At 40.3% G+C, this 27,988-nt stretch overlaps 1 protein-coding gene across 1 annotated transcript in view; it reads left to right on the top strand.

Annotated features, from left to right (window-relative positions):
- LOC139713105 (hemicentin-1-like) overlaps positions 1–27,988 on the top strand; it is a 143,842-nt gene that overhangs the window by 100,768 nt on the left and 15,086 nt on the right. The window contains exons 37-60 of the mRNA XM_071624865.1: positions 641–928; positions 1,322–1,603; positions 2,358–2,505; positions 3,788–3,915; positions 4,329–4,598; positions 5,084–5,356; positions 6,072–6,268; positions 6,917–6,998; positions 7,398–7,532; positions 8,415–8,546; positions 9,391–9,578; positions 10,336–10,417; positions 10,765–11,034; positions 14,327–14,497; positions 17,962–18,132; positions 18,968–19,138; positions 19,847–20,011; positions 21,636–21,806; positions 22,635–22,805; positions 23,575–23,721; positions 24,482–24,619; positions 25,665–26,024; positions 27,186–27,248; positions 27,634–27,756. Coding sequence (XP_071480966.1) covers positions 641–928; positions 1,322–1,603; positions 2,358–2,505; positions 3,788–3,915; positions 4,329–4,598; positions 5,084–5,356; positions 6,072–6,268; positions 6,917–6,998; positions 7,398–7,532; positions 8,415–8,546; positions 9,391–9,578; positions 10,336–10,417; positions 10,765–11,034; positions 14,327–14,497; positions 17,962–18,132; positions 18,968–19,138; positions 19,847–20,011; positions 21,636–21,806; positions 22,635–22,805; positions 23,575–23,721; positions 24,482–24,619; positions 25,665–26,024; positions 27,186–27,248; positions 27,634–27,756 — 4,326 coding nt within the window. The remainder of the gene's footprint in view (positions 1–640; positions 929–1,321; positions 1,604–2,357; positions 2,506–3,787; positions 3,916–4,328; positions 4,599–5,083; positions 5,357–6,071; positions 6,269–6,916; positions 6,999–7,397; positions 7,533–8,414; positions 8,547–9,390; positions 9,579–10,335; positions 10,418–10,764; positions 11,035–14,326; positions 14,498–17,961; positions 18,133–18,967; positions 19,139–19,846; positions 20,012–21,635; positions 21,807–22,634; positions 22,806–23,574; positions 23,722–24,481; positions 24,620–25,664; positions 26,025–27,185; positions 27,249–27,633; positions 27,757–27,988) is intronic.

The raw sequence follows: 27,988 nt of genomic DNA, 5'->3' as shown, positions 1-27,988 counted from the left end.
GATATCTCAGCCATTTCAAAATTGATTTTCATCAAATAAACTTTTGATGCCCCTTAGAATTGCATGCTCTTTGACATCTTATAGAGTGGTTTCTGAATATCTCGCAAAACGTTAAAAGCTAAATCCTCACCTAAATCAGAACTCTACAGTCCCTTTAAATTGAACAAATATCAGATCTATAATTGTGACATCTTCACAAAATTGAGTTTTTTGTTGTCAATTTTTGTATATTTTGGAATTTTCATTTTTTAAAGAGGGTGGAAAGACCCATTTTAACAAATTCTGATGAGATTTGAATAGTGGTAGCTAACCCTAGGCAGCAGAAATGAGCAAGTTTATAATAATGATGTGCATGAACTTACAAATATGGAATTATTTTTTTACATCTGTCAATAGCTGTTGTGTTCTCTGGTTGATTCCGAACAGTTATGGCCTGTAGGTGGAATTTTTATCACAAGTTGCGTGAAGTATTTTCAAAGTTGTATGGAGATGTTGGCTGGTCTCAAGCATTAGAATTCTGGTCTTAACCCCCCCCCCCCCCCCTTTAAGGACCAGCAACAGTGAATGTCGTAACTCTGTTTAGAGCTTTTTAGCCAAAGGCTCAAGTTTGTTACAATACTGGTATTTTTCCCAACCACAGTGCCACCCATGTTCACCGATGGCAACTTTGTAGAGCGGTCTGTCTATGACATCGACGAGAATGAGTTCACCCAGCTGTCTTGCCGTGCCGATGGCTCCCCCAGGCCCACCATCCAGTGGTTCAAGGACGGCCGTCTGGTCACACACAACGAGCCAGGCGTGTCGGTGTCGGCCAACGGGCAAGAGCTGACCATCCAGCGAGTTAACCGGATCCACGCCGGAGTCTTCTCCTGCGTGGCTAGCAGCATTGTCGGCAACATCACCAAGAGTTACACCCTCAATATCAGAGGTAACTTCCTCTTTTGTTGGTAGACACATAAGAGAGTGCTGTATATACCAAAATGGCTTAGATTAAAAAAAAAAAAACTAAAGCTGAAGCTCCACTCTATGAGAAAGAGATAGGGAGAGAGGATAAGAAATAGAGGGAATAGATCAGACAAGTTGGGATGAGAGGGGAATGCCTAGTACCTGTTTTTAAGTTCCACTCCTTTTACAACTTTACACTGTTGTAGGAGAAATTGTTTAATTAATATTTTAACTTTGCCACTCAGTAATCACATGGCAATTACTTGGCATAAGACCAATTTTAAATCAAATCCCTGCTTTCAGAAGTGGTAGGTATTACCCCTAACTTATCAAGATGTATAACATCGCATTTTGTTCGCGTCATCAAATCCTACAGTTTCCCCTGAGATCGAAGGAGCCGAGATCCCACACAACGTGTCCGTCATCAACAACAGGGCCATCGAACTCCGCTGCCCGGTGTACGCCATCCCGCCTCCCACCATCGTGTGGTACAAGGATGGGGTTCCGCTGCACTCCTACCGGAACGGCGTCAACATCTCGCGGGACGGCACGACTCTGATCATCACCAATGCCCAGCTCCATGATGAGGGCGTCTACCATTGCATAGCAACCAACGAAGCTGGAAGACAGATGAAACTATTCCACCTATTGATTGATGGTATGATGTTTAATTCATCTGTCTGTACCTACCCCCTCTATGTCTATCTGTCCGTCTGTTTGTCTGTCTGTCCGTGTGTCTGTCCGTGTGTCTGTCCGTGTGTCTGTCTGTATGTCTGTCTCTCTGTCCCTCTCTCTCTATCCATGAATTGCTGTTGTCGACATGCCATAACGTTACTTTCTGGAGATACCTATGAGGAAAATACATGTACTGAAAAATGTGGATTGTCTTTCACGATTGAATGACAGATTGTAATGTTTTTGGAGCTAGCGAGAAAGATCGAGTCACTTTGTAAAAATTAGAAAGATGAAAAAGTATGTAAAGTAATGCTATAATCAATCATCGTTGCCCTGTTTACTGTGACTATTTTGAAGTTCTAGAGACAAACAACAAAAGCCTGGAGATATTGATTGAATTATATTCTTTATCCAAATGTGGAATTGGCTTTCCCATCATTCTCATGATAATGCATATATTAGAATTAGAGATAAAACAAGCTATGAAGTGAAGCTTTAGAACAAAAGAACAAAATCTTTTATCTCATTCTGTGCCAGGAAGTTTGGACAGTGTGTACAACACTATGGGGTTTTCTGTGCTAATCTGCACTCAAAGCATGCATAGGGTTAAGGAATAAAAAATCTCTGTGCAGCTCTGTGGCAAGATTTCTGTCAATTTAGTCTTGTGGTGTACGAGTAAAGGATGCATTGTTGAACCAATCTCAGTGACATGCACTCCACATCTCCCATTCCCTTAGTCCCACCTGTGATAGTCTCGAGGGAGCCGATGGAGATTGCCGTGACAGCGGGTCAGTCTGCTACCTTGGACTGTGAATCCTACGGTGTGCCCAGGCCCACCGTCACCTGGACCAAGAATGGAATCTTTGTTTCGCCTGCCAGTGCAAGGTGAGTCAGTCGGGTTTTAATGCCATCACACAACATAAGGTCTGATTAATGAGGTGTTGTTAGTGGTGGTGGAGGTGGTGGTTTACTTTGAACATTTCCACATTGTCTATGTGTTGTGATGCACCAAGCACTTTATAAGAGATCATTGTCCCCAGCATCAGAATCAAATTTGCTCCCATAATCCATTCGTTGCTCAGTCTATGAAGCATCACAGCTAGGTATCCACTTCTTGGCACAAACACACACACACACATACATGTACATATACAAAATTCATCAATTTTATGATTTGGTTCCTGCTATCCATTCATACATCTGGACAAAGATCAGGGGCTATGAATACAATGACCTGCTGAAAGACACAAGTCCCATGGCAAGAATTGAACTCTTGACCATCTCATTGAGAGCTCAGTGCACAAACCACTTGACCGTGACACTTTCAGATATGTTTGATCTGGGCAATAATGACCATATTCTTCTTCTTTTTATTTTAATCACTGTAGGAAAATTGGACCCAGTAATAAAGGATAAACTTACATACTGTGATATTGTAGCAAAGGCGTATGTGCACAGGGCAGGACACGTCACCCCTTAGTGGAAGAGATGTAGGTTGACATCTGGGGGGCGTTTCATCAACGAGTTCGTCGGAGTTTTCACCGACGAATTTGCTATCAGCCAATCAGACGCAAGGATTTACACTGACAACTGTTAAAAGCTAATGAAATCCTTGGTCTGATTGGCTGATAGCAAATTCGTCGGTGAAAACTCCGACGAACTCGTTGATGAAACGCCCCCCAGGGGGGCATTTCATGAATGAACTTGTCGGATAAAATGTCCGACAAGTCGATTATATCCGACAAGTTCAGAGAAATCAGCCAATCAGGCTAAAGAATTTCTCAAAACTTGTCAGATATAATTGACTTGTCGGATAAAATGTCCGACAAGTCAATTATATCCTACAAGTTCAGAGAAATCAGCCAATCAGACTAAAGAATTTCTCAAAACTTGTCGGATATAACTTACTTGTCGGACATTTTATCCGACAAGTTCCTTTATGAAACGCCCCCCAGATGAAATTACATGGCAAACACCACACGCTGCCTAGTGAGATTAGAGAGTGTGTGAAGTATTAGAGCTTCCTTCAGCAACCCTGCTTCATTTGAAGCAAGGAAAACTTCCCTTTGGAAACTGTAAGAATCTTTCAGGTGGGAGCCGACCTTTATGAATACTTGTAAAGCATTGCATCGTTTGATGAATAATTTATTTGTTGTTAATGCATTAGGTATCGCATGGAGCAGTCGGGGCTCCTGTACATTGCAGCTGTCTCCGTTGCCGATGATGGTGTCTTTGAGTGCTTCGTCTCCAACTCTGCCGGAAACGTGACAAGGAGGATTGATCTGCAGGTCCAAGGTGAGAAAGGAACTAACTAGAGGGAGAGAGAGAGAGAGAGGAAAGGGGGAATCACAGAGAGAAAAAAAGAGGAGAAGAGAGGGCAAAAATGAAAGAGAGAGGGAAGGGGTGAGAAAGGAAGAGATGATAGAGGAGGAAAACAAGAGGGGGGGGGAATCACAGAGAGAAGAAGAAAAGAGCAAAAATCAGGGAGAGAGAGAGAAGGAGAACTCAGGAAGAGACAGGAGAAGAAGGGAGGAGGAAGTTTGCCATAGAGAAAGAGATGTTTAAAAAGTGACAAAGAGGATATAAATTTTGCACAATTTCCCACTTTTCACATTTTACATGCACACATACATATGCCAAAATCCTACTTTTGTCCCTAATGTCTTGTCGTGACTGACCTCCTTTGAAATCTGAATTCTTGCCTCTAGTCCCACCAAGCATCAGACCAGGTCCCTCCAAGGTAACCACTCAGGTCAGCCAGTCGGTCAGGCTCTTCTGCGATGCCACCGGTGTCCCACCGCCCCAAATTGTGTGGCAGAAGAACGGTCAGCGGGTACAGGCCAGTGACGGCTTCTTGACCATCCGCGACGGTATGCTGCAGATCGACGACGCCCAGCCCTCGGACGCGGGACGCTACGTCTGCATCGCTAAGAACGGAGCCGGCGTGGATGTTCTCAAGATCAGACTGGAGGTCCATGGTAAGAACTGACAGATATTTATGTCATCAATCGCTCTTTATTTAGTGGCAGGTGGCAGTCCCAGGTTACAAGTTAGACCATATCTTTCTTTGCAGATTATTTTGTCTGTGTGCCTTGTTTTAGGACTCTTGAAAAGGAAGTTGGTTCACTGTGTGTTGTTTCAGCATCCAATTCACCGTTGTACTAGAAATTATTGTACACTTTTAATATCAAAACACTCCAAAACATTTCTTTTATCCTGGTTAATAGCGTCAGCCAGACATGTTTCTTGTTAGACCCTTTCGACATATTGCAAGCTAATTCCAAATGGTGGAAGATGAATTTTGTGCCCTTCCTAGAACTATGTTTTAGCTCTGAAGATATAATTCAACAAGAAAAGAAAGGTGTAGGAAGTGTTTCAAGCTGATTCCCTTATTTTTTGTTCAAGAATATTACATCAAAAGTTGATTTGTTTGTTTCTCCAACCCCTCCACCATCTCCTCCAGAGCCCCCATCCATCGTCACGGCAACCCAGTCTTACCGCGTCCGGGTGGACACATCCGTGGAGCTTGAATGCCAGGTGAGTGGTATCCCACAACCCACCATCCACTGGCGGCACAACGGCCGTGACATCAACCTCGCCTCGGGCCACTACATCAAGCTGGACAACAACAACCTCAAGATCCCACTGGTCAGACCCGAGGACAGTGGGACATACACCTGCATCGCTCGGAATAGTGCGGGTATAGGTCAGGCTGAGAGGGTCCTTGTCGTACTTGGTGAGTGATAATCCATAATATATATCGTCGCTGGGGCGACAAGACCTTGTATATCTACAAAATGTCAAATGTTCAGGAGACCAAAAAAAACATGGCAGCCAAAGCACTGCATCAAATGGGAGGGCCTTTTCTGTGACATACCGTGATGGCTTTAATTTGGGGGTAAGACAGCTAGGATTTGGATAGGACATCACTTAACTGATTATCTGACCATTAATCCAAAAAAGTCATTTTCACCAAAGTTTCAGAAACGAGGTCTTGTCGCCCTAGCAACGTTATTCCACTTTCTCCTAGCATTCCAGTAAATTTGGACAGCCAATCATAAAATGATCTTTCATTTTGTGGCTGGAAAAATGACAATTGCTGCAAGTGCAGGCAATCGCTTTAATAGTCCTGTCTGCCCACAGTGGGTACCCATGGAAGATACAGAGAGTGGTCTTTACTGACAGTTTGCTGCTATAGGCAGGTCCTTTAACACAGACGTGCTCTCCAAGAGAATATGATTCAGCACCCACTGTACATGTGTGTCTTACTATGTTTGAGTAAGATTTTAGAAATACAGTTGGATGAATTTTAATTTGTTGAAAAGTTTAGGAATCTGGAAAGTTTGAGGATTTCAAAATTGATAGCTACTCTATGTTGGAAAATTTAATGAAGTTTCATGCATCAGGACATACAAATCAAATGAATATTTGACAAACTTTTCTCCCTATAGACCTTCCAAGGATACCACCATTAACCTTGGAGCAGTCACAGGTGGTGGTGAGTGTGAACCGGCGGGCCATCCTGTCCTGCCCGGCAGAGGGCTACCCGCCCCCTGAGGTCCGGTGGAGGAAGGACGGGAGACTCATCAGCGCCTCAGGCAGGATTACCATGACGGCCAACCACGAACTCATCATTGACCGAGTGCAGGTATCGGTCTACTACCCCTCTCAACCCTCTTTGACAGGCAGAATGGGTTTCCCTTTTCCCCCTGTGATACAAATTAACCCATTGAGGACGAGTCCCGAGTCTATTCGGGCAGGTGTCTATGGGAAATGAGTGCTGTAGCAAAATCAGCCCATCCTCAGCGGGTTAAGAACTATAGAAGAACAAGGCGTAATGACTGAACTCCTTACCTTTATCAAACAGTAATTTGTGAGAAGCACATTTTGTATTTGAAATGTTACACACTGAATTTCTATAGGCAATTGGTCAAACATAATTTCCATCACTTGAATGCCACTAAGGGAGTTCTAAGAGGTCATAGGTGTACAGCTGCTTTTGAGTGATCACTTACCTTAGAAACCTAATACTGCATTTGGTAGTTAAGGCAGAAACAACATATTTTTGTTGTTATGATATTATATGAGATGGAAAGAATTCAAAGAGAATGAAAAGATGTTCAATTTTGTGACCAGGCAACGTTGCTGATAGAATTACGTGTGTACCCATTACATACTTCTTGAAACTTTATCTGCTGTGTTTTCGTGACTTTGTTCTGTATGATATATCTGTTGTATTGCACACAATTTTCTTAATCATTGGCTTGATGATATTTTTTATTGGTTTTGTCTTCAGGAAAGCGATTCGGGGACTTACACCTGTGTGGCGACAAATTCTGTTGGCAGCAATGAACTCAACTTCTACCTCACCGTGCAAGGTAATAAAGAAAACTGCCTTTATTCCTGCAGATTTTGCTTAATTCTTATGATTCTCATGTTACATGAACGATTCAATGTAAGTTAGATATATTTCTTGAAGATTCAAGTCATTCAAACTTCATGTCTTGGTAATGGTATTTAAATGAATCTTCAGCTGATTGCTCAAAGTAATCATAACTCTGGCTTTGTTCAATGATCATGGTATTCAAACAAAGTTTTTATTTGATGACTTAAAGTATTTTGGTATCATAGTTATATTTTATTGTTGGATATTAGGGAATACTACCCAGCACCTATGAAACTAGTTTCCAATTACCATTTTATGTTGTATAGATTTACCAAATCTGTTTTTGAAGTTTTTATTACTCTTAATGATGATTTTTTTTGTCCCCTTGCAGTGGCACCAACATTCACCAACTTCCCGAATGACCGTGAGCTGGTGGCGGGAACCCGGCTGGAGATGGTCTGTCAGGCCATCGGCGTCCCCATGCCGGTCATCACCTGGCTGGTCAATGACACGGAGGTCATTCCAAGTATGTTCAACTTGCTGCATCTTTGTCCTTAGTTGGACACTCTTCATTCTTGAAATTGTACCTTTAAAAACAGCAATGAGTGCAAGTCATGTATGAAACTTAACCCTTACTGTGTTTTGTCTGCTGATTGGCAAGTCCCTGGGAGTGCTTTCTTCACTGATTGGCACCCTGTCTGGAAACTAATTGTCAGTGAATGGAGATTACCTAATCCCCCTAATCCCCCTAATCCATATTATGCCACTATGGCCTTCATAATGAAAAAAAAAGCTTGGCAAGTCAGGCTGATAGGGCCTAGGCACTTGAGGGTCAAAGCTAAGGGCCAGATTGGTATTGTCACTTTACAATAGCCTTGGAGTTAATGCCCCTTTCATTGTCAGCTTACGAAGGCACTTTGACTATCAGCCAGTCACAGCCTTACATTGCATGCCCTGCTGTCATTCAGTCAATCATTTGTGGTCAAATTCAATCTGCCAGACCTGATAATCCAATCTCTGTATACCACCATGCCACCAACAAAATAGTTTTGATGCATGCATACCTTTCTGGTTGTTGTATATAAAGTTAGAGTTTGTGAGAGCCATATTGACAAATAAAAACAGTCGAACAATGTTTCCTGCGCAGGGAGAAGATTACTTTAACAGAATGACTGGAAAGTACAGTAGTAGTCATGGTTGATCATAACAAGTTTTTTTAATGAAATGGAGTCCCGTTTTCTTTGCTAATTTTTCCACTAACAAGTAATTTTATTGTAGCAAAGAATTTTACTTTGTGAGGTACAAAAGGATGACATATGTAAGGTTACAAGAACACACAGACCTGTAACTGATAAGTCTTATTTGCAATAGGAATTTACGATTTTGTTCTGATTTTCTCCCGCGATAGATCCCCCCACATTCAATGGCCGGAGTGTGCTCGCCATCGAGAACGTGAGGAAGAGTGACAGTGGAACCTACATGTGCAAAGCAGAGAACATCTTGGGCATCAGGACCGCCATCACAGCTGTGAGGGTCCGAGGTGAGAAGAGTTACTTGGCTCATATTCCAAAGTTTTCACTGATGCCATTGACCTTCCTAAAATTTCATTGAATTTGCCATAATTATAGGCCAAAAGCTGCATCACTGTGATGATCCCTTGCTTTTATCTCCAAGTTGCTTTCTCTCCGATGAGTTTATGTCAGGTTGATAATAACCTTTGTATTCACAAGCAATGGAACTAGTGGTTTCAGGGACAAAAATGGTACCAGGGTTTTCCATACCTCAGTAAAGTGCGCCAGTCCAGCAAATTGGAGGTCTTGGGGTGTGAATTTCCATGGAATCCCATTTTCTTCCCTCATTCTCATTTAGATTTTATGCATCTGTTTTGTTATCCTTTGTAGATTTATACAAATTATCAATGCAATCCATGAATGAGGTCTGATATTAAATTGGCCCATTGATCATCATATCATTTACTGCATCTGATCAAAGGTATCTGCTTTTCTCCATTTGGTACTCAGATTTATAGAACTTATCAATGCAATCCATAAATGAGGTTCTGATATTAAATTGGCCCATGGATCATCATATCATTTGCTGCATCTGACCAAAGGTATCTTCTTTTCTCCATATGGTACTCAGATTTATAGAACTTATCAATGCAATCCATGAATGAGGTTCTGATATTAAATTGGCCCATGGATCATCATATCATTTGCTGCATCTGACCAAAGGTATCTTCTTTTCTCCATATGGTACTCAGATTTATAGAACTGATCAATGCAATCCATAAATGAGGTTCTGATATTAAATTGGCCCATGGATCATCATATCATTGGCTGCATCTGACCAAAGATGTCTTCTTTTCTCCATCTGGTACTCAGTTCCTCCCCGCATCCAGCCGACGCCCAGTGACACCACCCTCTCCTTGGGTCAGATGGCGGTGCTCAACTGCGCCGTGGACGGCGACCCGAAACCGTCTGTGACGTGGCTGAAGAACAACCTTCCCGTGGCTCTCACCTCCACCACCAGACAGGCCAACAACGGTTCTCTCATCATTTCACCTACCACGGTGAGGGTCTGAATCACCCGTCCTTACTATGTGCAAACCTGGCACCCCTCTTAATTTCAGCACAGTAAATCAACAGAAGCTTGAGATTTTAGTAGCTTATCACCATTTCTTAAAGACACACTTACGATCACTCATCTGGTGCAGTATTAATAACTTCTTGGACCTGTTGCATAATATGTTTTACCTGAAAAACAGTAGCAATGACAACAACAACTCTGGTAAGAACTGATAACTCAGGTTAGTATGATTTAGCCAATGACTTCAACACCGGAAAAACTTTGTTGAAAATCAACCTGAGTTTTCATTGGTAGTGATGATATTTGAAATGAAACGGTTCTCCTTGTACCCTGCACTGTATTGATAAAATAAGCACCTTTTATTGCATTCTATACAGGAAGGACATTGATGTGAGTGCTGTTGTGTATGTTGGATTGAAGACATGCTCACACAAACATACACCTTCGTTTATATGTACTTTCAATCATTTTTTTGTTCTTTTTGAATAATGTGTTGTCACATCAGCAACACAAAATGAAATTGTCTGTAACATACAAAATGTGCACAGTATTACATGTATGTCAGTGTTATAGGACTAGCTATATAGAAATTTGTAATCTGTATCTGGGAACGAGCTCGCTGAAGGTATGTACCTCTGAACTTTTTCTTCAGTACCCGAAATCTCGTGTGTGCCTGATGATTGCACAAAAGACTAATGAAATGGAATATCTTTTGCTTTTATGTTTTTTTTTTGTGTCAGATATCTGATGCTGGCTACTATAAATGTCAGGCACTCAACTTGTATGGCCAAGCCGAAGTGGAATATCACTTGGAAATACAGAGTAAGTATTATGTGAACTTGTTGAGGAGAGAAATTGAAAACAATTATTGCTTGGACAATTTTGGCTGTACGCTTTGATTTCGGATATACCCAAATAGTGGGATGATCATCATATGATGTTATTTAACATGGATATCAGAAGCGCTCTATTATACCATAGGGGAAATAGTATGATAAAATACGTAAAATGCATATAAATTACGACTTAAAGTGCATCAGTGCATAACGGGTTAAAGACTTTGCTCATTTTGTTTGGGAGAGAATCGTTATAAGTAAATGGTTTTGTTAATGACCATTGATTCTTTACTGTCATTGTGCACACTCCTGCTTGTTCCTTTCGTCAAACAGGTCGGCCCACATTCGTCGTGGAGCCCGTCAACGTGACGATATCTCACGGCGACAACGTGCTGATCGACTGCGTGGCCAGTGGCGAGCCCCGCCCCCTGATGCGCTGGCAGAAGGACGGGTTCCGCGTCCTACCCGCAGGGCGACGCACCATCCTGACCAACAACACCCTCAAGATCATGGCCGCACAGCTGACCGACAGCGGGGAGTACATGTGTCTGGCCGAGAACCTGATGGGCAGAGCGGTCATGTCGGCCCACTTGATCGTCATGGGTGAGTGGACGGCTGGTTTGCATGCATGCCTGACTTGACCCTTTGATCTCATGTGCCACTAAAGCAAAACAACCAAATCAGCATGCCCGCATCACATTGTGCATCGTCTCATTCTTTAAAAATTCTTCTTTCGAACAACCACTATAAACTATTCCTCTCTCCTGCATGGCATACAGATCTCTTGCTACATAATTTATCTCTCCCTGTCATTCATATTAGGCACACTTTAAAGTAATACTTTAGAACATAATTTCCTCCTGCACATTCCAGGAGTAACCATTCTATTCACAGCCAGTGAGTGTATGTGTAGTGTAAATTGTCTTCAGATATTTATGTCTTGAAGAGGGGTCTAATGTAAAAAACTCAAAAACTGGAAAAAAACAAACTAGCAGTTAAAGGCAATTAGAAAAAGAGAATAGAATACAAGTCACTGTGAGCATTTACTCAGTTCTGGTTAATTGTCCTTTTGTTAGGGGGCTGAATGACACACCTCACAGTTTATCCTTTCATGCAGAGCAGCAGAATCTTGGAATGATTGATTTAATGATTCATTTAGGTTTGAAATAATACAACTGTACAGTATATTGACTGAATAAATTTGTCTATAGTGATATGAAATCTTTAATAAAAGTCTGTGGGGTGACAAGATCTCATTTCTTAAAAATCATGAATTTTCAGGAGGGCAAAAGAAACTTTGACTTTTGCTTCATTCCTTGCAGAAGGATAGCAGTGTTGGTGTCAAATAATGTAGACAAATTGTTTTGGATTGTGTTAATTATTGTGATGTTTTAAAAATCAAATCAGTACTTTTGATATCAAACATTGGGTAAGGAGGTTTTTGAATATATGCCAAATGAGATACAAATGTACGAGGTCTTGTCACCCAAGGGATGATATACAAAAGCTTTAGAGACAAAATAGGGATTTGAAATGTGAACAACAAATTATTTTTCAATTTACCAATTTTCATCCCAGTGCATCCATCAGAGGTACAATTTGTGCTGGTATGTATATAAATCATGTCTGTACACCATAGTCACCTGTATTTGTAGTCCCACACAATTTGAGTGGTACTTGTGACAAATCCAATGTGTTTGTGGTAGTGTGATGTGCAATATATTTCTTTGACATAAAAATGATTTTGTTTTGTTTAAATTATTTGTCAGTGGGGAATTAGTATCTATGAAGTAAACAAAGAAAGAAAAAATCCTCATTGTTAATACCATTCTTCCAAGAGTAGAAAATATGAGATCTTGCACTGTGTTTTCACATAAATTATTGATCAAATTGTTGTGTTTTCTTCATAGTAGATAGGAAGAAGCAATACAAAGCCATCATTATCCTACTAGTGAACTTTGTACTGTACCCCCATTGCTAGATAGAAAACCTCCTTTTTGAGAGCTTGCACCCACCTTCTTTATTTCATATTACAATATTCTCCATCATCCTTCCTATATCCTACCACACTTCATCCAAACCAGGTTATCTTGGTGGTTTGATGTCTTAATTCATTCCCTGTGAGATTTTGAATTCCCTATACATATACTTCTTTCAGGACTGGTAAGGTTCAACCTTAGGCAGTGGGTTATTTGATTCAATAATAGTGGGAAGGTTTGAGATGAATTTGTCGTCCACGCTAAAATACAGCCTTAGTGCTGTTAGACTTTCAAATTATGTCTAACATGTCATGTATTGCAGCTCAATTCAGAGAGTGTGAAAAAAGGAACAAATGTATACAAAATAAACCACCCCCTCCAAGAGAATAGTATATTGATATGAAATCATGTTAGTTTGTACAAGTGTACAGCTGTAATTGTTGTAACCCTTACTTTAGACCACAAAAGCAGGAAAATACATTGTGGGGTTTTTCTGCAATCTCCACAACTAAAAGTTAAATTAGTTCCCCCTTCTTAAATTATTAATATGAACAATGAATAACCAAAGAGGATAGAAATATAAAGTAAGAGAGTCTTAAGTTCTTTGAAAATGTCTGCATTTTAATGTTTTATGTTTTTCAATAACCTAGAAATGATGAATGTGCACCTGAATGCCAGCCATAACACGTGCACACAGACTGTGCAAAACAGCTTCGTACGTCTGAAAATAGAAATATGCACCCATAAGTATGCAAACATATAGAAAGAACCAAGGAATAACACAAAAATTAACTTGTTTTAATGTTTTGTACATATCTCTCCTTTTGAGGTCATTGTCCCTCTGTGTTTGATTTGTGTATTCAGTGTTACTCTGGTTACTTTATTTCTGTCATCTTGTCATCCTATACAACCTCATCCATCAATTAAATCTGTACCCCTTGTTCCTCGTGGATCAGTGTATTTGCATGTACATGTATGTTGATATATATTGTACACATTCTCAGCTGAGTGCAAGAAGGGGCTATGTCTATGCATGGACCATACAGAAAAAAAAAAAAACAAAAGCCCACTAGGCTCTCAGCTGAGGATTAGTGTACACACAATAACTGCCAGTGTCTGTATTGTCCATAATCCAGTGTATTATACAATAACTTTGTGTATCATTGATACTGCAGTCAAGGGAGGTTTGGTAGAACAATTTGTATGTCTCCGTCTGTGACTTCACCACATTGTGATTGTGATCATTTCATCTTGCAAATAAAACTCATCAATAAAACTCTTCACAATTCTTTTAATCTGTGTGTACAAAAAGTACCATGCAATGTCATTATTTTAACAAAAGTACCCTTTCAAATGGAAGAGATAAATGCTGTGATTTTGTAGAATTAAGTGGGCAATAAAATTGTGTAAAAGGGGAGAAACCTCAGCTTTTTACCTCAGTATTGTAGTACATTTAGGTAGTCCAAGATTTTGATCATAAATTTAATTTTAAGAGAGGGGGGACTTTTTTATGCAAGGCGTATCAATAACCAAGTTCTAAAATGAGGTCTGAACATGGTATTAGTTCGAGATTTTGACTGATTTGTGAGAGGGGAATAGGTGATTGAGCTGTATTGTAGCATCAAAGGCATTGTTTTTCATACAATCATCATTATACCATTGCCATACTCATGCTGGGTTGGAGATAGGCGGATGTGTCTACAACGGCAAATATTCATGATTTGGTTTCACTTCTCCGTGTGCAAGAAGTATAAGATGTAACAAGTGAAGTGTCCTGTTTTGTCCTATTGTATAAAGGTTGTTGATTTTTTTGTTTTGTTTGTGTGTGCTTCTGAACCCTTTGATTTGCGTCCACCCCGGCACTCTGGTGACTGTTCTGGGGTTTTGTGACCTGCATGCTTTACCTCTCTGAACAGTGCATGGCGGATGGTCGGAGTGGAATGAATGGGGCGAATGCAGCAAGACCTGCGGGCAGGGCTTGCGGCAGCGCACACGCCGCTGTGACAGCCCGCCCCCGGCCAATTACGGCCTGCAGTGCCAGGGCGATGATGCTGAAACCACCAGTTGCCATAGAAACAGTTGCCCTAGTAAGTCACGTCGCAGGATCTTGGTACATCCAACAGAAATCTGTGTCAGAATCACGGGTGTCCACTCTGTTGGGTGTCCTCAACTCCTGCAAGAATGTAATCTGTCTGGCAACGGCGTCAATTCTTGCTACTTGCCAAAGTGGTTCCACCCATTTCTGTGAGGCTGCTATTTCCAACTCTTTTTGCCGATACTTCATGTCATTTGTCAGCCGGGATACCTGCTAACACTGCCATATTACCATTTATTGCATTCCATAGCCATTTCATGAGCGATTCTCTGCAAAACATGCAACTCACTGCATTTTTTTATACCACTTTGATGACCGATTTACAGCTCTTCATCAAATTCTGCCAGAGATGATTTTCTCTGAACTTGTATTCTATTTTTCAACTTTATATGTTAGTTTTGGTTACCCCGTGATATTCTTTTTTCACTATCAGATCAGATGAACAAGTTTCTGTGCACTATCTGATGCTGATGTGAAACTATTGATCAGTGTGATCCTGGCTCGAAGTTTCACTTCCACCAATGACAGCGAAGGAAAAGTTCGCCTTGAAATATGTGTAGATTGAGTCAATGCAGCAGTATTAGTGGAACGCATCATTAAAAGTTTGAGGAAAACTGGACAATTCATTCAAAAGTTACACATTTTTTAAGTTTCAGTGCTGCCATGGTTAGATGAGAAGACTACTACAGTTAGTGATATCACATGTGTAGAACGATGTAAAGAAGATATACATTGTATGAAGAGAATTCCACAAAATTTTGTTTGTTTTGAAAAGTACACTTTCCCTCAATGTGTCACTGATGTATGTTAAGGGCAATATTATTCCCCCTGCCTTCTGAAAGAGGCAAGTCAAGTGCTCTTTTATAATGCAAGAAAAGTAAAAATATGTTGAATATTTTTTTAATATTTTCTTTTTATCATTCTACTTATGTGACATCACAAACTGTATTAAACTTCTCATCCAGAGATGACAGCACTGAAACTTTAAAAATTCATAACTTTTGAATGGAGTGTCTGGTTTTCCTCGAACTTTCACTGATGTGTTCTGCTGATATTGCTGCATTCACTCAATCCTTTCATGTATTTTGAGGTGAGCTTGTCCGTAAATAACCAGTGCTGGTTGTGAAAGCTTTAACAAACTAGCTCTCCATTTGAAATTTTGCACCAGGGTCCATTTTTTTAAAACATCACCATGTGTTAAACAAGAAGATGTTTCAAAAATTCTGCAAAGTCCAATTTGAAAAGAAAAAGTATGTGTGGAAATGTTACATAAAGTAGCAAACCGAGCTGAAACAGGCATCTTTGGCAAGTAGCAATAATTTGGCCAAAAAGAACCATTATTTTTATGTGAAAGGTAAGTTTCTTGTTTGTGTTAATCATCTTCAAGATGGAGATCACAGGGAAATTCAAAGGAATGGATTCCAGATGGTAATAGTGCCAGTGTAGCAGATGATACAGTGTACATCAGGTACTTGTAAAACAGATCATCCCAAAAGATTAGCCAGCACGATTTGAGAGCGAGCTTTGGTATGAATTTCAGTAATTACTAATGAAAGTCCTGGCAGAAATCTTTTTTTTGCTCACTCCCAATTGTCCACTCTGTGAATCGATTCTTTTGGTTCCCTGCTCTGTCTTTTTTTTTTTCTATAGTCTTTGTTGATCATTCACTTCTGAATCAACAAGAAGTTGAGAAGTTATTACTGAGATATGTTTGCATCTGTCTTGCACTTTAGTTTGGCATGTTCTCGCACACACAGTGATGCCTTATGATTTGCTCTTGTCTTGCAATATGATTTACTGCAAATGGCATGTTATATTGTAGTTGAAAGCTCAGCTAGAGATGCATGTATTTTGCCCGTCTCGTTTTCTCTGCATTGTTTGATATTACGGTCTTACAAATATTTCTTTCCCTTCTCTCTTTCCAGGATCATATTTTCCATTGAAAAACACATATTTTCTTTTGGCCACTTACTGTATCTAGCGGAAATTGCATACACTTTAAATGGTCATGACAGAAACACAGAATTCACAGTTTTTTTGATGAAATGTTACATGAACAGAATATTAACTCTTCTTTTCTTTCGTTATAAAAGTCAACATAGTTCTTTTGATTTTGGTATATCTTCATAAAACGATTGGAGAGAATTTGAAATGAAATTTGATTATGAATATATATTGATGCAGTATGTCTTACCTGGCAGTTAAAGTCTGACCAAGAAATGGAAGAGAAAAAAAATGTTTGCTATTAGTGTCATCTCTTCAGTGTATCCCGTGTATTTTTTTCCTCACACACACAAAAAAGAAGTAGTTTAAGAATCTCTGACATAATGCAATTAGGGTAATGTCTGAGCAGTTATTACGGCATGAGGCTATTAAAATTATGAGAGATGCACAATATTTGTCATTCACGGTGATAAAGTGGAAAAGTTGATATTGAGATACTCCTGATCAAACATCAAAAGACAATTAAGGTTCAAATTTGATGAAACATTCAACACTATTCATAAATTCAAGAAGTTGGGAAAGACCTGCTCAACTCCTATTTTTAATTTTTAGCTCTGAAGTAATTCTATGATTGAGCTAAAGATTAATATTCAGTTATTTCAAACATTGGTACAGACTGTATGTATTATTTTTTTTCATTTAACGTATTCATTATGCATCAGTGTTAGATTCAGATTAAGAAAGACCAAAGATATTATTTTATCTTATTTTTATGAATTTTTATTTTGTTTCTACTCTGAAGCATCTGTATTATTATTACTGATTTGATCACAATTAATCATTTCATACACAGGAAATTGTTTTCAGTATCAAACAAAAGAATTCTGTGTATACAATGTACTTATTAGTTTATACACCTGTAAATCATATATATGTGCATATTTATGTTTATAAACTACAATGTGCAAGTATATTTATGTTAAGTAGTAATAGTTAAAGTATATTATGAATGCATTTGTGTATCTATTATCTAGAACTATTTACCAATTATTAACTTTAAATGTAGATGACAATCTGCACTTGTTACAGCTATTATACCAAATCAAAGATAAAAACATGTATTCTTCTCTATAATCACTGTTGTGTTGTAATAAATTTGGAATGATGGCTTTCATGAGAAGGGATTATGGTTGATAAATCGTCAACCAAATCATGATTTTGTTGTGTATGACACTGGAGTACAAATTATTGGAGAGTTGTGAGGTGGTAATATGAATATCACTATTCGATGAAAACATGAAACTTAGAAATTCCACAACTTTCTCACTTCATTTCTGATTCTTGTGAAACTTCTACTATCCTGTTTAATCCAAGTTGAAAGTATGCCATGACAGCAACCGATAGTGTCCTTTTTGTCTTTCATCCATGAAGTTTCTAATGGTCAGCTGGTTAATAGTTATTTTTATCTGTTTGTGTCACCCTGTGTGCTTGCGTGTCTGCCGCGTACCCCAGTCCACGGTCGCTGGGGCGAGTGGCAACCGTGGGAGGATTGCTCCGTCTCGTGTGGCTACGGGAGGCGGGTGAGGCGTCGGCAGTGCAACAACCCTCCCCGCCAGTACGGGGGACGAGACTGCGAGGGCGAACCCATCCAGGTCAGCGAATGCTTCAGTGGGGAATGTCCAGGTTGGTTGCACTCCTTGCCTTGTCACATCTTCATTCAACCTTCATCCATTCTCCCGTTCCTATCACTGCAAACCATACATCGTTGGCTAAGAACAAGAAGAGCGTTATCACAATTTTTTTTTCTTTTTTTTTTTGGGGGGGGGGGGAGAGGGGTATTGAATGTTTGGTATCAGGTTGTAGAGCTTGATCTTCTGTTCATTATGGTGTCAATCTTCACCCGTTGAGGATGTGTCGTCAGTATATTTGGGCAAGTCTCTTTGGAAAATGCATATTGCAGCAAAATCAGCCCGTCCTTAACGGGTTATTTTCATTGGCTGAAAAATGTTAAAAATCAAAACCGCAAAGGTGCTATTTTATAAATCTTTTGATCAGATAAGCTTGTTTATTTTATGAAAATTAATTGTTTTTTTTTTATTTTTGCTCAAATCTTAGAATGCTATAGCATGCCTCTGGTTCTCAACTTATTTGTTTCTTCTTTTTTTTTAATTCCCCTCTAAGATAAGCAAAGAGAATCGAATGTGTGAAAAAAACATCAACACATTTTTTTATCATTGATATAACTGTGCCCGAAAAGTCCAAATTCACAAAGGTAGTTTATGTCAATTTCATTGAATGAATATGTTCCATAAACCAAAAACAAGTGTGAAATACAATTTTTGTAGACATTCTTAGCACATACAATGCACATATACTTGTGTCAACATGCATGACCAAAATCTGTTGCCACACACAATGCGCCTCTTGCATTTGCACAATAAAAATTCGGCATAATCTATGGACTAAATTTAAACTGCCATTGTTAATTCCGACCAACTTGTCAAAATTTACCTTTCAGTCAACGGCAACTGGGGGCCGTGGTCACCGTGGCAACAGTGCGACAGGACATGCGGCACTGGGAGTACGATCCGTGAGCGGTTGTGCAACAACCCGGAACCGATGTTCAATGGAAGGGACTGTGTGGGTCTGTCACGTGAGACCAAGACCTGCAACCTAGCCCAGTGTCCAGGTAAACATTGTTCAGTGAATCTTATATCAATGTGTATCAATATGTAGTGCATATTTTTAAAAAAGAATAGAAAAAAAAAGAAAAAAGTAATCATGCCCATACATAATCTGTTTGGTGAGACTCAAACCCATGACCTTCTGTTGCAACCTTCAGTTACAAGGAAAAAAAGAATATTGAAAGATAAAAATATGTAGCTGGTATGTTTAGAGCTGGCAAGATCAAATGTTGATCACTGCAAAGAATGAAACAGAAAAGAACCCTTTGGGTTTTATGACTTTTCAGAATGTTCTCACTAAACTTGGCATCTAGTCTGTATACAGGAATACACTATCATGGCTATTTAATCATACACTAAATACTGTAAAACACAATATTTTTGCGGCACGAATTATTTGTGAATTGGAGCCGACGACCTTTTTCGCAGCATGAAATTTGTGTGAGTTGCCTCTAACATTCAATGCGTATAGTGTAGACGAGAACTTTCATGTGCATTATTCGCGAATTTTGGCTCATGAAATTCGCGAAATCAAAATGCATGTAAACATTCCTCGTTTTACAGTTATCAGTGTTTACTGATGTACCGTAGTAGATGAAAGGCAATTTGTCAATCAGTTGCATGAGATATGAGTATAGGGAAATATGTAGTGTATATATACCGTAATATCACTATATTGTACAATACGTTTTTCAAACCATGTCCATGAACAGTGGATGGGGTGTGGGGAGCTTTCAGCATGTGGTCCACCTGTTCGGTGTCGTGTGGTGGAGGGCAGCAGACACGAACCAGGACCTGTGTGGGACCGCTGTACGGAGGCATGCCGTGTGAGGGCAGCACTCAGCAGACCAGGAGGTGTAACAGTGAGCTCTGTCCAGGTAAGGAAAATAAATCTGTATGTTCCAGCCTGACGAAGAACCCTCAACTTTCCCCCTTATACTCTATATTAACCCCTTACCAGGGATGCCAGTTTTCCGGCAATAGCCGGAATTCCGGCTTTTTCATATTTTGGTGTCCAATTTCCGGCTTCGTGATATTATTTCTGTCTGTGTGGGAAAGCCGGAAAACACGAGAAAGAAAGAAAGAAAGAAAGAAAGAAAAGCGAAAAAATATGATCATCTAAACTTACGGGACATTCACTTTCACGATTTCCGTAGTATGTTTCGCATATACTTGGGCGTGAGAATATCACAAAACGACTGTCATGCAAAACTAGCGCGATGTTGCTGCTGCTAGCTGGGACATGCAACACGTGCGATGATAGCGATCGAACAGTGTGTGGTGTTTCTATGCGATGTACTATGTGCGGTCGCGGTGCATGAATCATACTGCGCTCTCGCTATAGCTACAGCGCTGAGACGGTGTGGTGAGTCGGTTGAGTCAGCTGAACGAAACAAAAACTACGGATTTTACGGCACTAGGACTTCTTTATTTTTGCTACAAATTCCTTTTTTTTTCTAGAATACGACCACATTGTTGTCTGGAAAGCGTTATACCAGCAGGTGCGATCGCGATCGAACAACGTATGGTGTTTCTAGGCGATGTACTAGATCTATATGTGCGGTGCATGGATCATGCTGTGCTCTCGCTATAGCTACAGCGCTGAGAGAGTATGGTGAGTCGATCGAGTCAGCTGAACGAAGCAAAACTACGGAGTTTACGGCACTAGGGCTTCTTTATTTTTGCTACAAATTCATTTCTCTGGATTAGATTTGAGGGAAGAAGAGCCCTCAGAAATTCTCAGATTGCACCAGAGAGCATCTAAGAACCCCAGAGCTTCCAGGGCCCTTGAGCGGGCCCTGGACCCCGGCCGAAGGGACTTCGCGCTCGTGATGTGCGCTTCGCGCACATCAATTTCGTTCACAAAAAAAAATTTCCGGCCCAAGAGCAATTTGCCACTGGCATCCCTGCCCTTACGTACTTTCACTGCAGATTAGCACAGAAAACCCCATAGTGTTGTACGCACTGCTACAACTGTATATACGCCATATGTTTCGCTGGGTTGTTATTTTCAAGAATTTTGCGAGTCGAGTGCTACTTGCAAATTTTTAAACTCCCGAAAATATTGATAATGCACCTTTGTAGGAAGGTTTTCGCGTACAGATATCACCTGACAGATATTATCGCATATGACGAGGTCATAGACATTTTCGCGAGATGTTTTTTTCGCGAATCAACGCCGACGCTTACTTAAATGCTCTATTAACAAAGCGCATGGATACAATTTCGCGTGTTGTTAAATTAGCGATCCAACTGTGATTTGCGAAATTCGCGAAAATTAAAACCTCGCGAAAATAACAGCTGATACAGTATTAGACCTGGAAGCAGCATCCACATGTACATTGTACTTTTTACTGTGCATATGAATAAAGATATGCATGTTTTTCTATTCTGTGCATTTTGCAATATTGCTGAGAGAGGGCACAATAGTATATAATTCATGTCTTGCTGTTTTATTCGTCTGTTACGGAATGAACTTATCATACCCCTTTCTCATTGTAGTTCATGGTGGATGGTCGGAATGGGGTGTGTGGAGCATCTGTTCTGCCATCTGTAATGGAGGAACCAGGCAACGCTTCAGATCTTGCACCCAGCCAGCACCCTCACCAAACGGGAGGCCATGCCTTGGGGAGAACATCGATGTGGAGCCCTGTAACCAGCAGCCATGCAGAGGTACTGTACAAGTTTACCGTGTCTTAATGAAAGCCACACCCATTTCTCTCCTCTACATTGAGAAGTGAGAGAGGGGAAAAATATCACTATCGCCATTTTTCTACCTTAACTTGCTTTAATAGAGGGAAGTATCAAGGAGGTTTTGTTCCTTAACCCGTTGAGGAAGGGATGATTTTGCTACAACACGCATTTCCCATAGACACTTGTCTGAGTATACTCGGGAATCATCAAAAGTATACTACAACTGTAGCTGAGCAGTGCCATTTAAGTGCTACAAGTAGATTCTGTTCCTGGGAAGGAACTATTTCTAGAAATTTGATCATTTATAATGGTATTTGAATGGAATGAAGCTAATGTGTCTATTAATCACTGGATTTAATTCCTTGGTAGGGAATACAAATGTGTGGAGAGTTCAGTAGTTTACTTGTCAGTTTTGTTTGAAGCCTAAACAGTATCATTTACCCTGGGAGATCATACAACACTCTCAAAGTTATGATCTGAATGTACTGAGATATATTTGCTGCAACAGCGAGATTCGTTGTACATTTGTGTGTCATGAAGCAATAACAGTAACAATTGTTTTATCCTGGCTGTCATAAGATAAGATTTCCTTTTATTGCCCATGTGACATCTTAACTGCAACGGACGCAATTAATATTTCAATTCTGTTTAGTGGGGTGAGTTGCAGAATGATTAGCTGTGTATGTTCTTGTCAACTGAATGTCTGGGAATGCCCATGATATCAGTGCAAAAACCCTTTTGAGAAAGCAGAACTACATTCAACATCATTGACAACATTCATGTGTGTGTGTTCCATTTGCACCCTAGTCGACGGTAGCTGGAGCTTGTGGTCTCCATGGAGCGAGTGCTCACAGACCTGTGGCGAGAGCTGGAGGCACAAGTTCCGGGCGTGTAACAACCCGGCCCCGGCCCACGGGGGGTCGCAGTGTGAGGGACGCGCGGACTGGCGTCAGCCCTGCCATGTTCCACCCTGCATTGGTGAGTCCCACAAAAACTTCTGCCCTTCTTTCTACAAACTATGAATCTTCCTGCAGACCTCTTTATGTCTGCAAGATATTTACTTCATTCACACAGCTCTTAGAGAATGCTGCTATGTTGTTCATCTTTCCTGTTTTTAGTAGTATCTTTATATTTTTCTATAGGGATTGTGTCTGCGGCATGTCTTTGAAAATCAAGTGAGAAAACGCCAAGATCTGTGTGAAAGGGACACACTCATATCACATGTTATATTGTAGCTTTTTCATTCTACTCGTAACACTTTTTTTTGGGGGGGGGAGGGGGTGGGGGAGAAGGTTAATGTGCTTTAAAAGAATACACTTGTAAGGGACATGCATGGAAGGTCATAATATGTAAAAATGGGTTACTAAGTAAATGTAAAATGGGCCTTAATTACCTGTGCTTATACACAGTGTAGAAGTTGTAAAAACAGCCACTGATTGTCAGATTGACAGTACAGCTTATTGGAATAAGAATTAGCCTCCATCTAAACCTGTTAAAGAATTTCCCACACCCGCAAGAGGAATTATGAGCTAGTCTTGTGACTAGAAAACATCTTTCTTTTGCCTTGATTTCCTTTTTTTTTTTTTGGGGGGGGGGAAGGGGGTGGGGGTGATGTACCTTGATATTGCTGTGTAAGGATTTGTTTGGGCTGTGTTCTTTTGGACACATCTCATTCATACACGTAGACAATAAAGAATCTTGAATCAATCTTCAGAAGAGTGAAACATCTTTGTCCCACTTGTTTCAGTTGGACCGAGGTATGCATTGGCCATGGTGACAGGTAATATCAATGGAGAGGCCCTCCACAACGGAATCCTGAGGGCCAACATCAGTGTGGACAATGGGGGCTACACGCAGGTCAACGCCCTCATGGAGAATGTGCCACAAGATATTGGTGAGTTTTTGGGAACAGATTTGGGCAAGGGCTTTCTTGGAGGAGAGATCAGTTGCTGGCCTTAAAATTAAAAATAAAAGTGCACCAGTGGTAGTCCCATCTTTGGTAGATGAAATACCCTGTTAGAATGGAAGAAAGGATCGCCTGATCGCCGCAAAATTTTGCCTGAACATAGAGCCAGATGTCAACTACAAGATTACATGGTCATACAAAAGAAAAAGTTGTTATTTTCTACTTTTCGTAAAGTGATTATGCAAATTTATACATGATATCATATTTTCACCTATAACTCCATTAAAGAGACTGAATGATTGCTAAATTTTTGTGTAAGAGTTCCTCAAGACACATTGAACAATTTTCTTGTAAAAAAATAGCACAATCAAAATCAGTTTCTTTTGTTTTTTATTGTTTTGTAAATTTCTTATGTATTTCATTGTTTTTTGACCTTTTGTTTTCTATTGTTTTTTTTTTTTGGCCAAAAATTTGTTGCAGGCACTTTTTTTTTTTTTTTTGGAGCCGTTTTTGGGTTGACATGCATACGCAAAACATTACGTAACTTCAGAATGGTGTATCCGGACATCGCAAATTTAGTCTCAAAATATGCGGGAGACTTCAAAGAAAAAAGTCATGAAACGACGCGGCAAAATCTTTGCGCTTTGCGAAATCGCGGCGCGAAATGTCGAGGGGGGGTCAAATTGACCCCCCCCCATTTAGAATAGGGTTAACTTCTGGACAACATTTCTCACCATCCCCTCACCAGGAAACGTCATGCGAATGCTGATCTCGCTCATCTCTCCCGTCTACTGGACCAGTGCGTACGAGAGGGAGAACACTGGCAATGGTTTCTCCGTCACCCAGGGCACCTTCGCTAGACAGACCCAGGTCCGCTTCTGGTCAGGTAAGGATGTTTTTCCTTCATCAACCTGTTGTTTTGCCATACAAAAAGGGGACAAGGGCATAAGGCATTCTTCAGATATTTATGTATGCATGTGGGTCTGTATACAGCATACAGAAGCTGGGTAATTCCTATTATTTAGAAACAATAGATGTTCTAAATGTAATGAGGTATTGTAAAAGTTTGGATATCACAGAAGAACTCTGCAAAGACAGTTGGGTTTCATGAGCCTCTATTTTGCTAAAATTCAAAGTTGGAATGAACTACTGTATGTACATGTATGCCCGGAGCCAAAGACAAAACACTGTCACGAGGAAAACATCTTGGTTTGCACACAGGGTGTCCTGCATAGCCCTTTAAAGGCATAATTTACCATTTGCTGGTCAAACAAAAACCCAGCATTAGTGCTTCAAAATAGTTCTAAAATGTGAGTTAGGGATAGAAACAACCAATGTAAAAATTTGAACTAGTATAATTGATGTTAAGTATTGTTAAATATATCAAATGTGAACAATATTTATAATAAAAATGTTTTCAAACTAAACCGTATACAGTTATGGTTTTATGAGAAAAATAGTGATATCTTCTTATATTTCAGGCCTGATTGCAAAAGTTTTATATGGCAGGATGTTTTGTGAATTAACTGACCTATACATATGCATCAAATGTGATATCTTGAATATTTTTTAAATCACTGCTCCCAAAGGTAAACAGGACCTTTAATGCACTTCAGCTGTAACTTGTCAAGCCATTATGTCATTAGCAATTTGGTTTCTTCAGTAGAAACTTGACTCCATGGTAAGTGAAACAAGCTGCTTAAGGAGAGAATGGCTACTGTTGTACAGCAGGAATCAGAGTCAGGTACATTTGATTGTAACTTCTGTTCATTGACAGTCAATTTAAACACAGGACACGTGTGGATGGTCACAGAAAGTAAGGTAATGAATGTGCCATTTGGCAAGCAAAAACACAGTAAGTAACCAGAGCCTGGTAGGCCATATCACTGTGCTCCCACTCTGATTACATAATCTTGTCCCTCTTGCCACAGGTGAGCAGCTGACCATGGGAATGATCTCCCAGGGCGTGGATGAGGACGGAGTGTTGCGCTTGCAGATCCACCTGACTGGTGACACGCCCGAGATCTACCCCGAGGACACCATCATCACCCCGAATTACCGGGAGAGCTACATCCAGACCGGTCCCGGGGAGATCTACGGCCAGTCCTCCCGCTTCGTCACCATCGACGGGTCCCGGCTGCCCTTCGCCTGGAACCACACCATTACCTATGAGGAGACGAACGGCAACATGCCTTTCCTCGTCGAGGCGCTGAATGCCGAGGGAGCCTACGTGGAATACAACCCGCAGGACAACTCGCTGACTTACACCATCCGTGTCTACTTTACAAGAGGTGAGTGGAGCTCACTGGTGCTTGATGGCCACAACCCTTGCATGTCCATCACGGAAGCAACAAAGTGTAATCATTGATAGCTGATGTTACTTCCATCTAGGCCCTGTAGTGTGCAGTTATACTTTTAGTTGATTCCATAACTTGGTCTTACAGTAGGTATCAGGACCAATGTCAGAACCAAAGTTACTCTCTTTAATTGATTATTAACTGAGAAAATGTATTGCCTCATAGCCAAGAAGCAAATTAGTTACTCTGAATACGTACTAGCTTTAGATCAACACTTCTCAACCTTTTTTAACCTGAGGCCCACTTTGGCTCATATAAGTTTGTTTTTTTCCAAGTCCCAGTTTTAAATACATGTAGATAGAGAACAAATTTGATATTTTTTAATTCATTTTTTGACCAACATTGCGACCTACTTAGAGAGCTTGGCTGACAACCGGTTAAGAAGCGGGGGCTAAGATTATCTCAAATTTTGATGTATTGCTGATAAATCTTGCTTATTAGTTGATGATATCAAAGCATCCTGGTTCAGAACACATTGCCCCTTCAACTAGTTGGCCATCTTTTCTCAGTTGGAGTGAATAAATTGTGCACAGCTTTTAATGCAAATCTCCCATCATACTCCACAAGGATCGCTTATCTCTTCATTTGGCATGGACTTGATAATCTCATAATTGGCAGTACATTAACACAACTGATCCAGAGACATCCTCTTATCACTGAGGATGAAAATATGTTTGCCCCCAATTTTTTTTTTTTTTTTTTTTAAACATTTGCAAGTCAATAGAGTGATCCTGATTTTGTTCTCATTGTAAGAGCCTTAGCTTTTTGCATGGAATATGAAGACATAATCCTATTATTTGCTGAAATGAATAGGGGTGCTTAATCCTCTTGGCCCCACCACCTTTAAAGAGTCATTTATTGTCACAGCTCCTTGACATAACTATTATACCCCTACAACGTACATACCGTGAAGTCAAAGATGTAAGATAATATTACATAGTAGCAAGCAAGAATCTTGCATGCTTTTTTGTTTTTGTTTGTGTGTATGCGCCAGTTTCATGTTGCACAAGGTGCGCATATATTTCCAAGTCATGAAAATTCTTCCTTACAATGAGATCACCAGTGGTAATGAAGGAGGCTTACATCTCTTTGCAGGTGAACCCAGAAACCACTGTCCGCAAGGCTTCCAGCTGGATCCCACGGGTCCATACTGCAGAGGTAAGAGCAATAGTCATCTAGTCAATGAGGAGGGAATGTTGAGAATGACAATTCTGTGTTGACCTTGCCACTGATTGTCTGTGAAAGCTGTGTTATTCAGAAAAACTCCATTGCAATGATTTCACGAGGGCAGATTCATTGTTTGCCGCGACTGATTACACTGAAAAAGTATGCAGTATTCTGACATTCCCTGAAGACTTTCACCGTGACATATCTATCGCCTCAGGTTTATCAATGCCCCTGACAATTACGGATGAATTATACCTAAATGACACCAGACATCATAAGGTGAAGTCTTACTGATAAAAGTATTTTGTATTTTTTTAATCTGTGTTTGTGTGCTGTGTGTAATCAGAAGTCTGTTTACTTTACACCTCCTCCCCAGACATGAATGAGTGTCGAAACAGCGATATTTGCGCCCACAATTGTCAGAACTTCTACGGAGGATACGTGTGTACATGTCGTGATGGCTACAGGCGAAACAGATTCAACGAACGATCTTGTGAAGGTAAGTTTCTGAAATATTTTACGTACTCTTTTTCAAGGCCCAGTTGATTGTTCCACAGTAGAATACCACCGTATGATGTCATACCCATTCATCGCCACGGAAACTGATTCTAAACAACCTCACCTGGCCTGAATATCTGTGAGCACTATTGTTGCTAACAATGCTCGCACCTGATTCCAACCCAAGCTATGGCAAAAGACTGTGGCATCACTCTGGACTGTGCATTGCTGAC

The sequence above is a fragment of the Diadema antillarum genome, unplaced genomic scaffold (assembly GCF_040938485.1).
Source record: "Diadema antillarum isolate AM-2024a unplaced genomic scaffold, OU_Dant_1.0 scf00000042, whole genome shotgun sequence".
Lineage (NCBI taxonomy): Eukaryota > Metazoa > Echinodermata > Echinoidea > Diadematoida > Diadematidae > Diadema > Diadema antillarum.
This window is presented reverse-complemented; position numbering and strand designations above follow the sequence as displayed.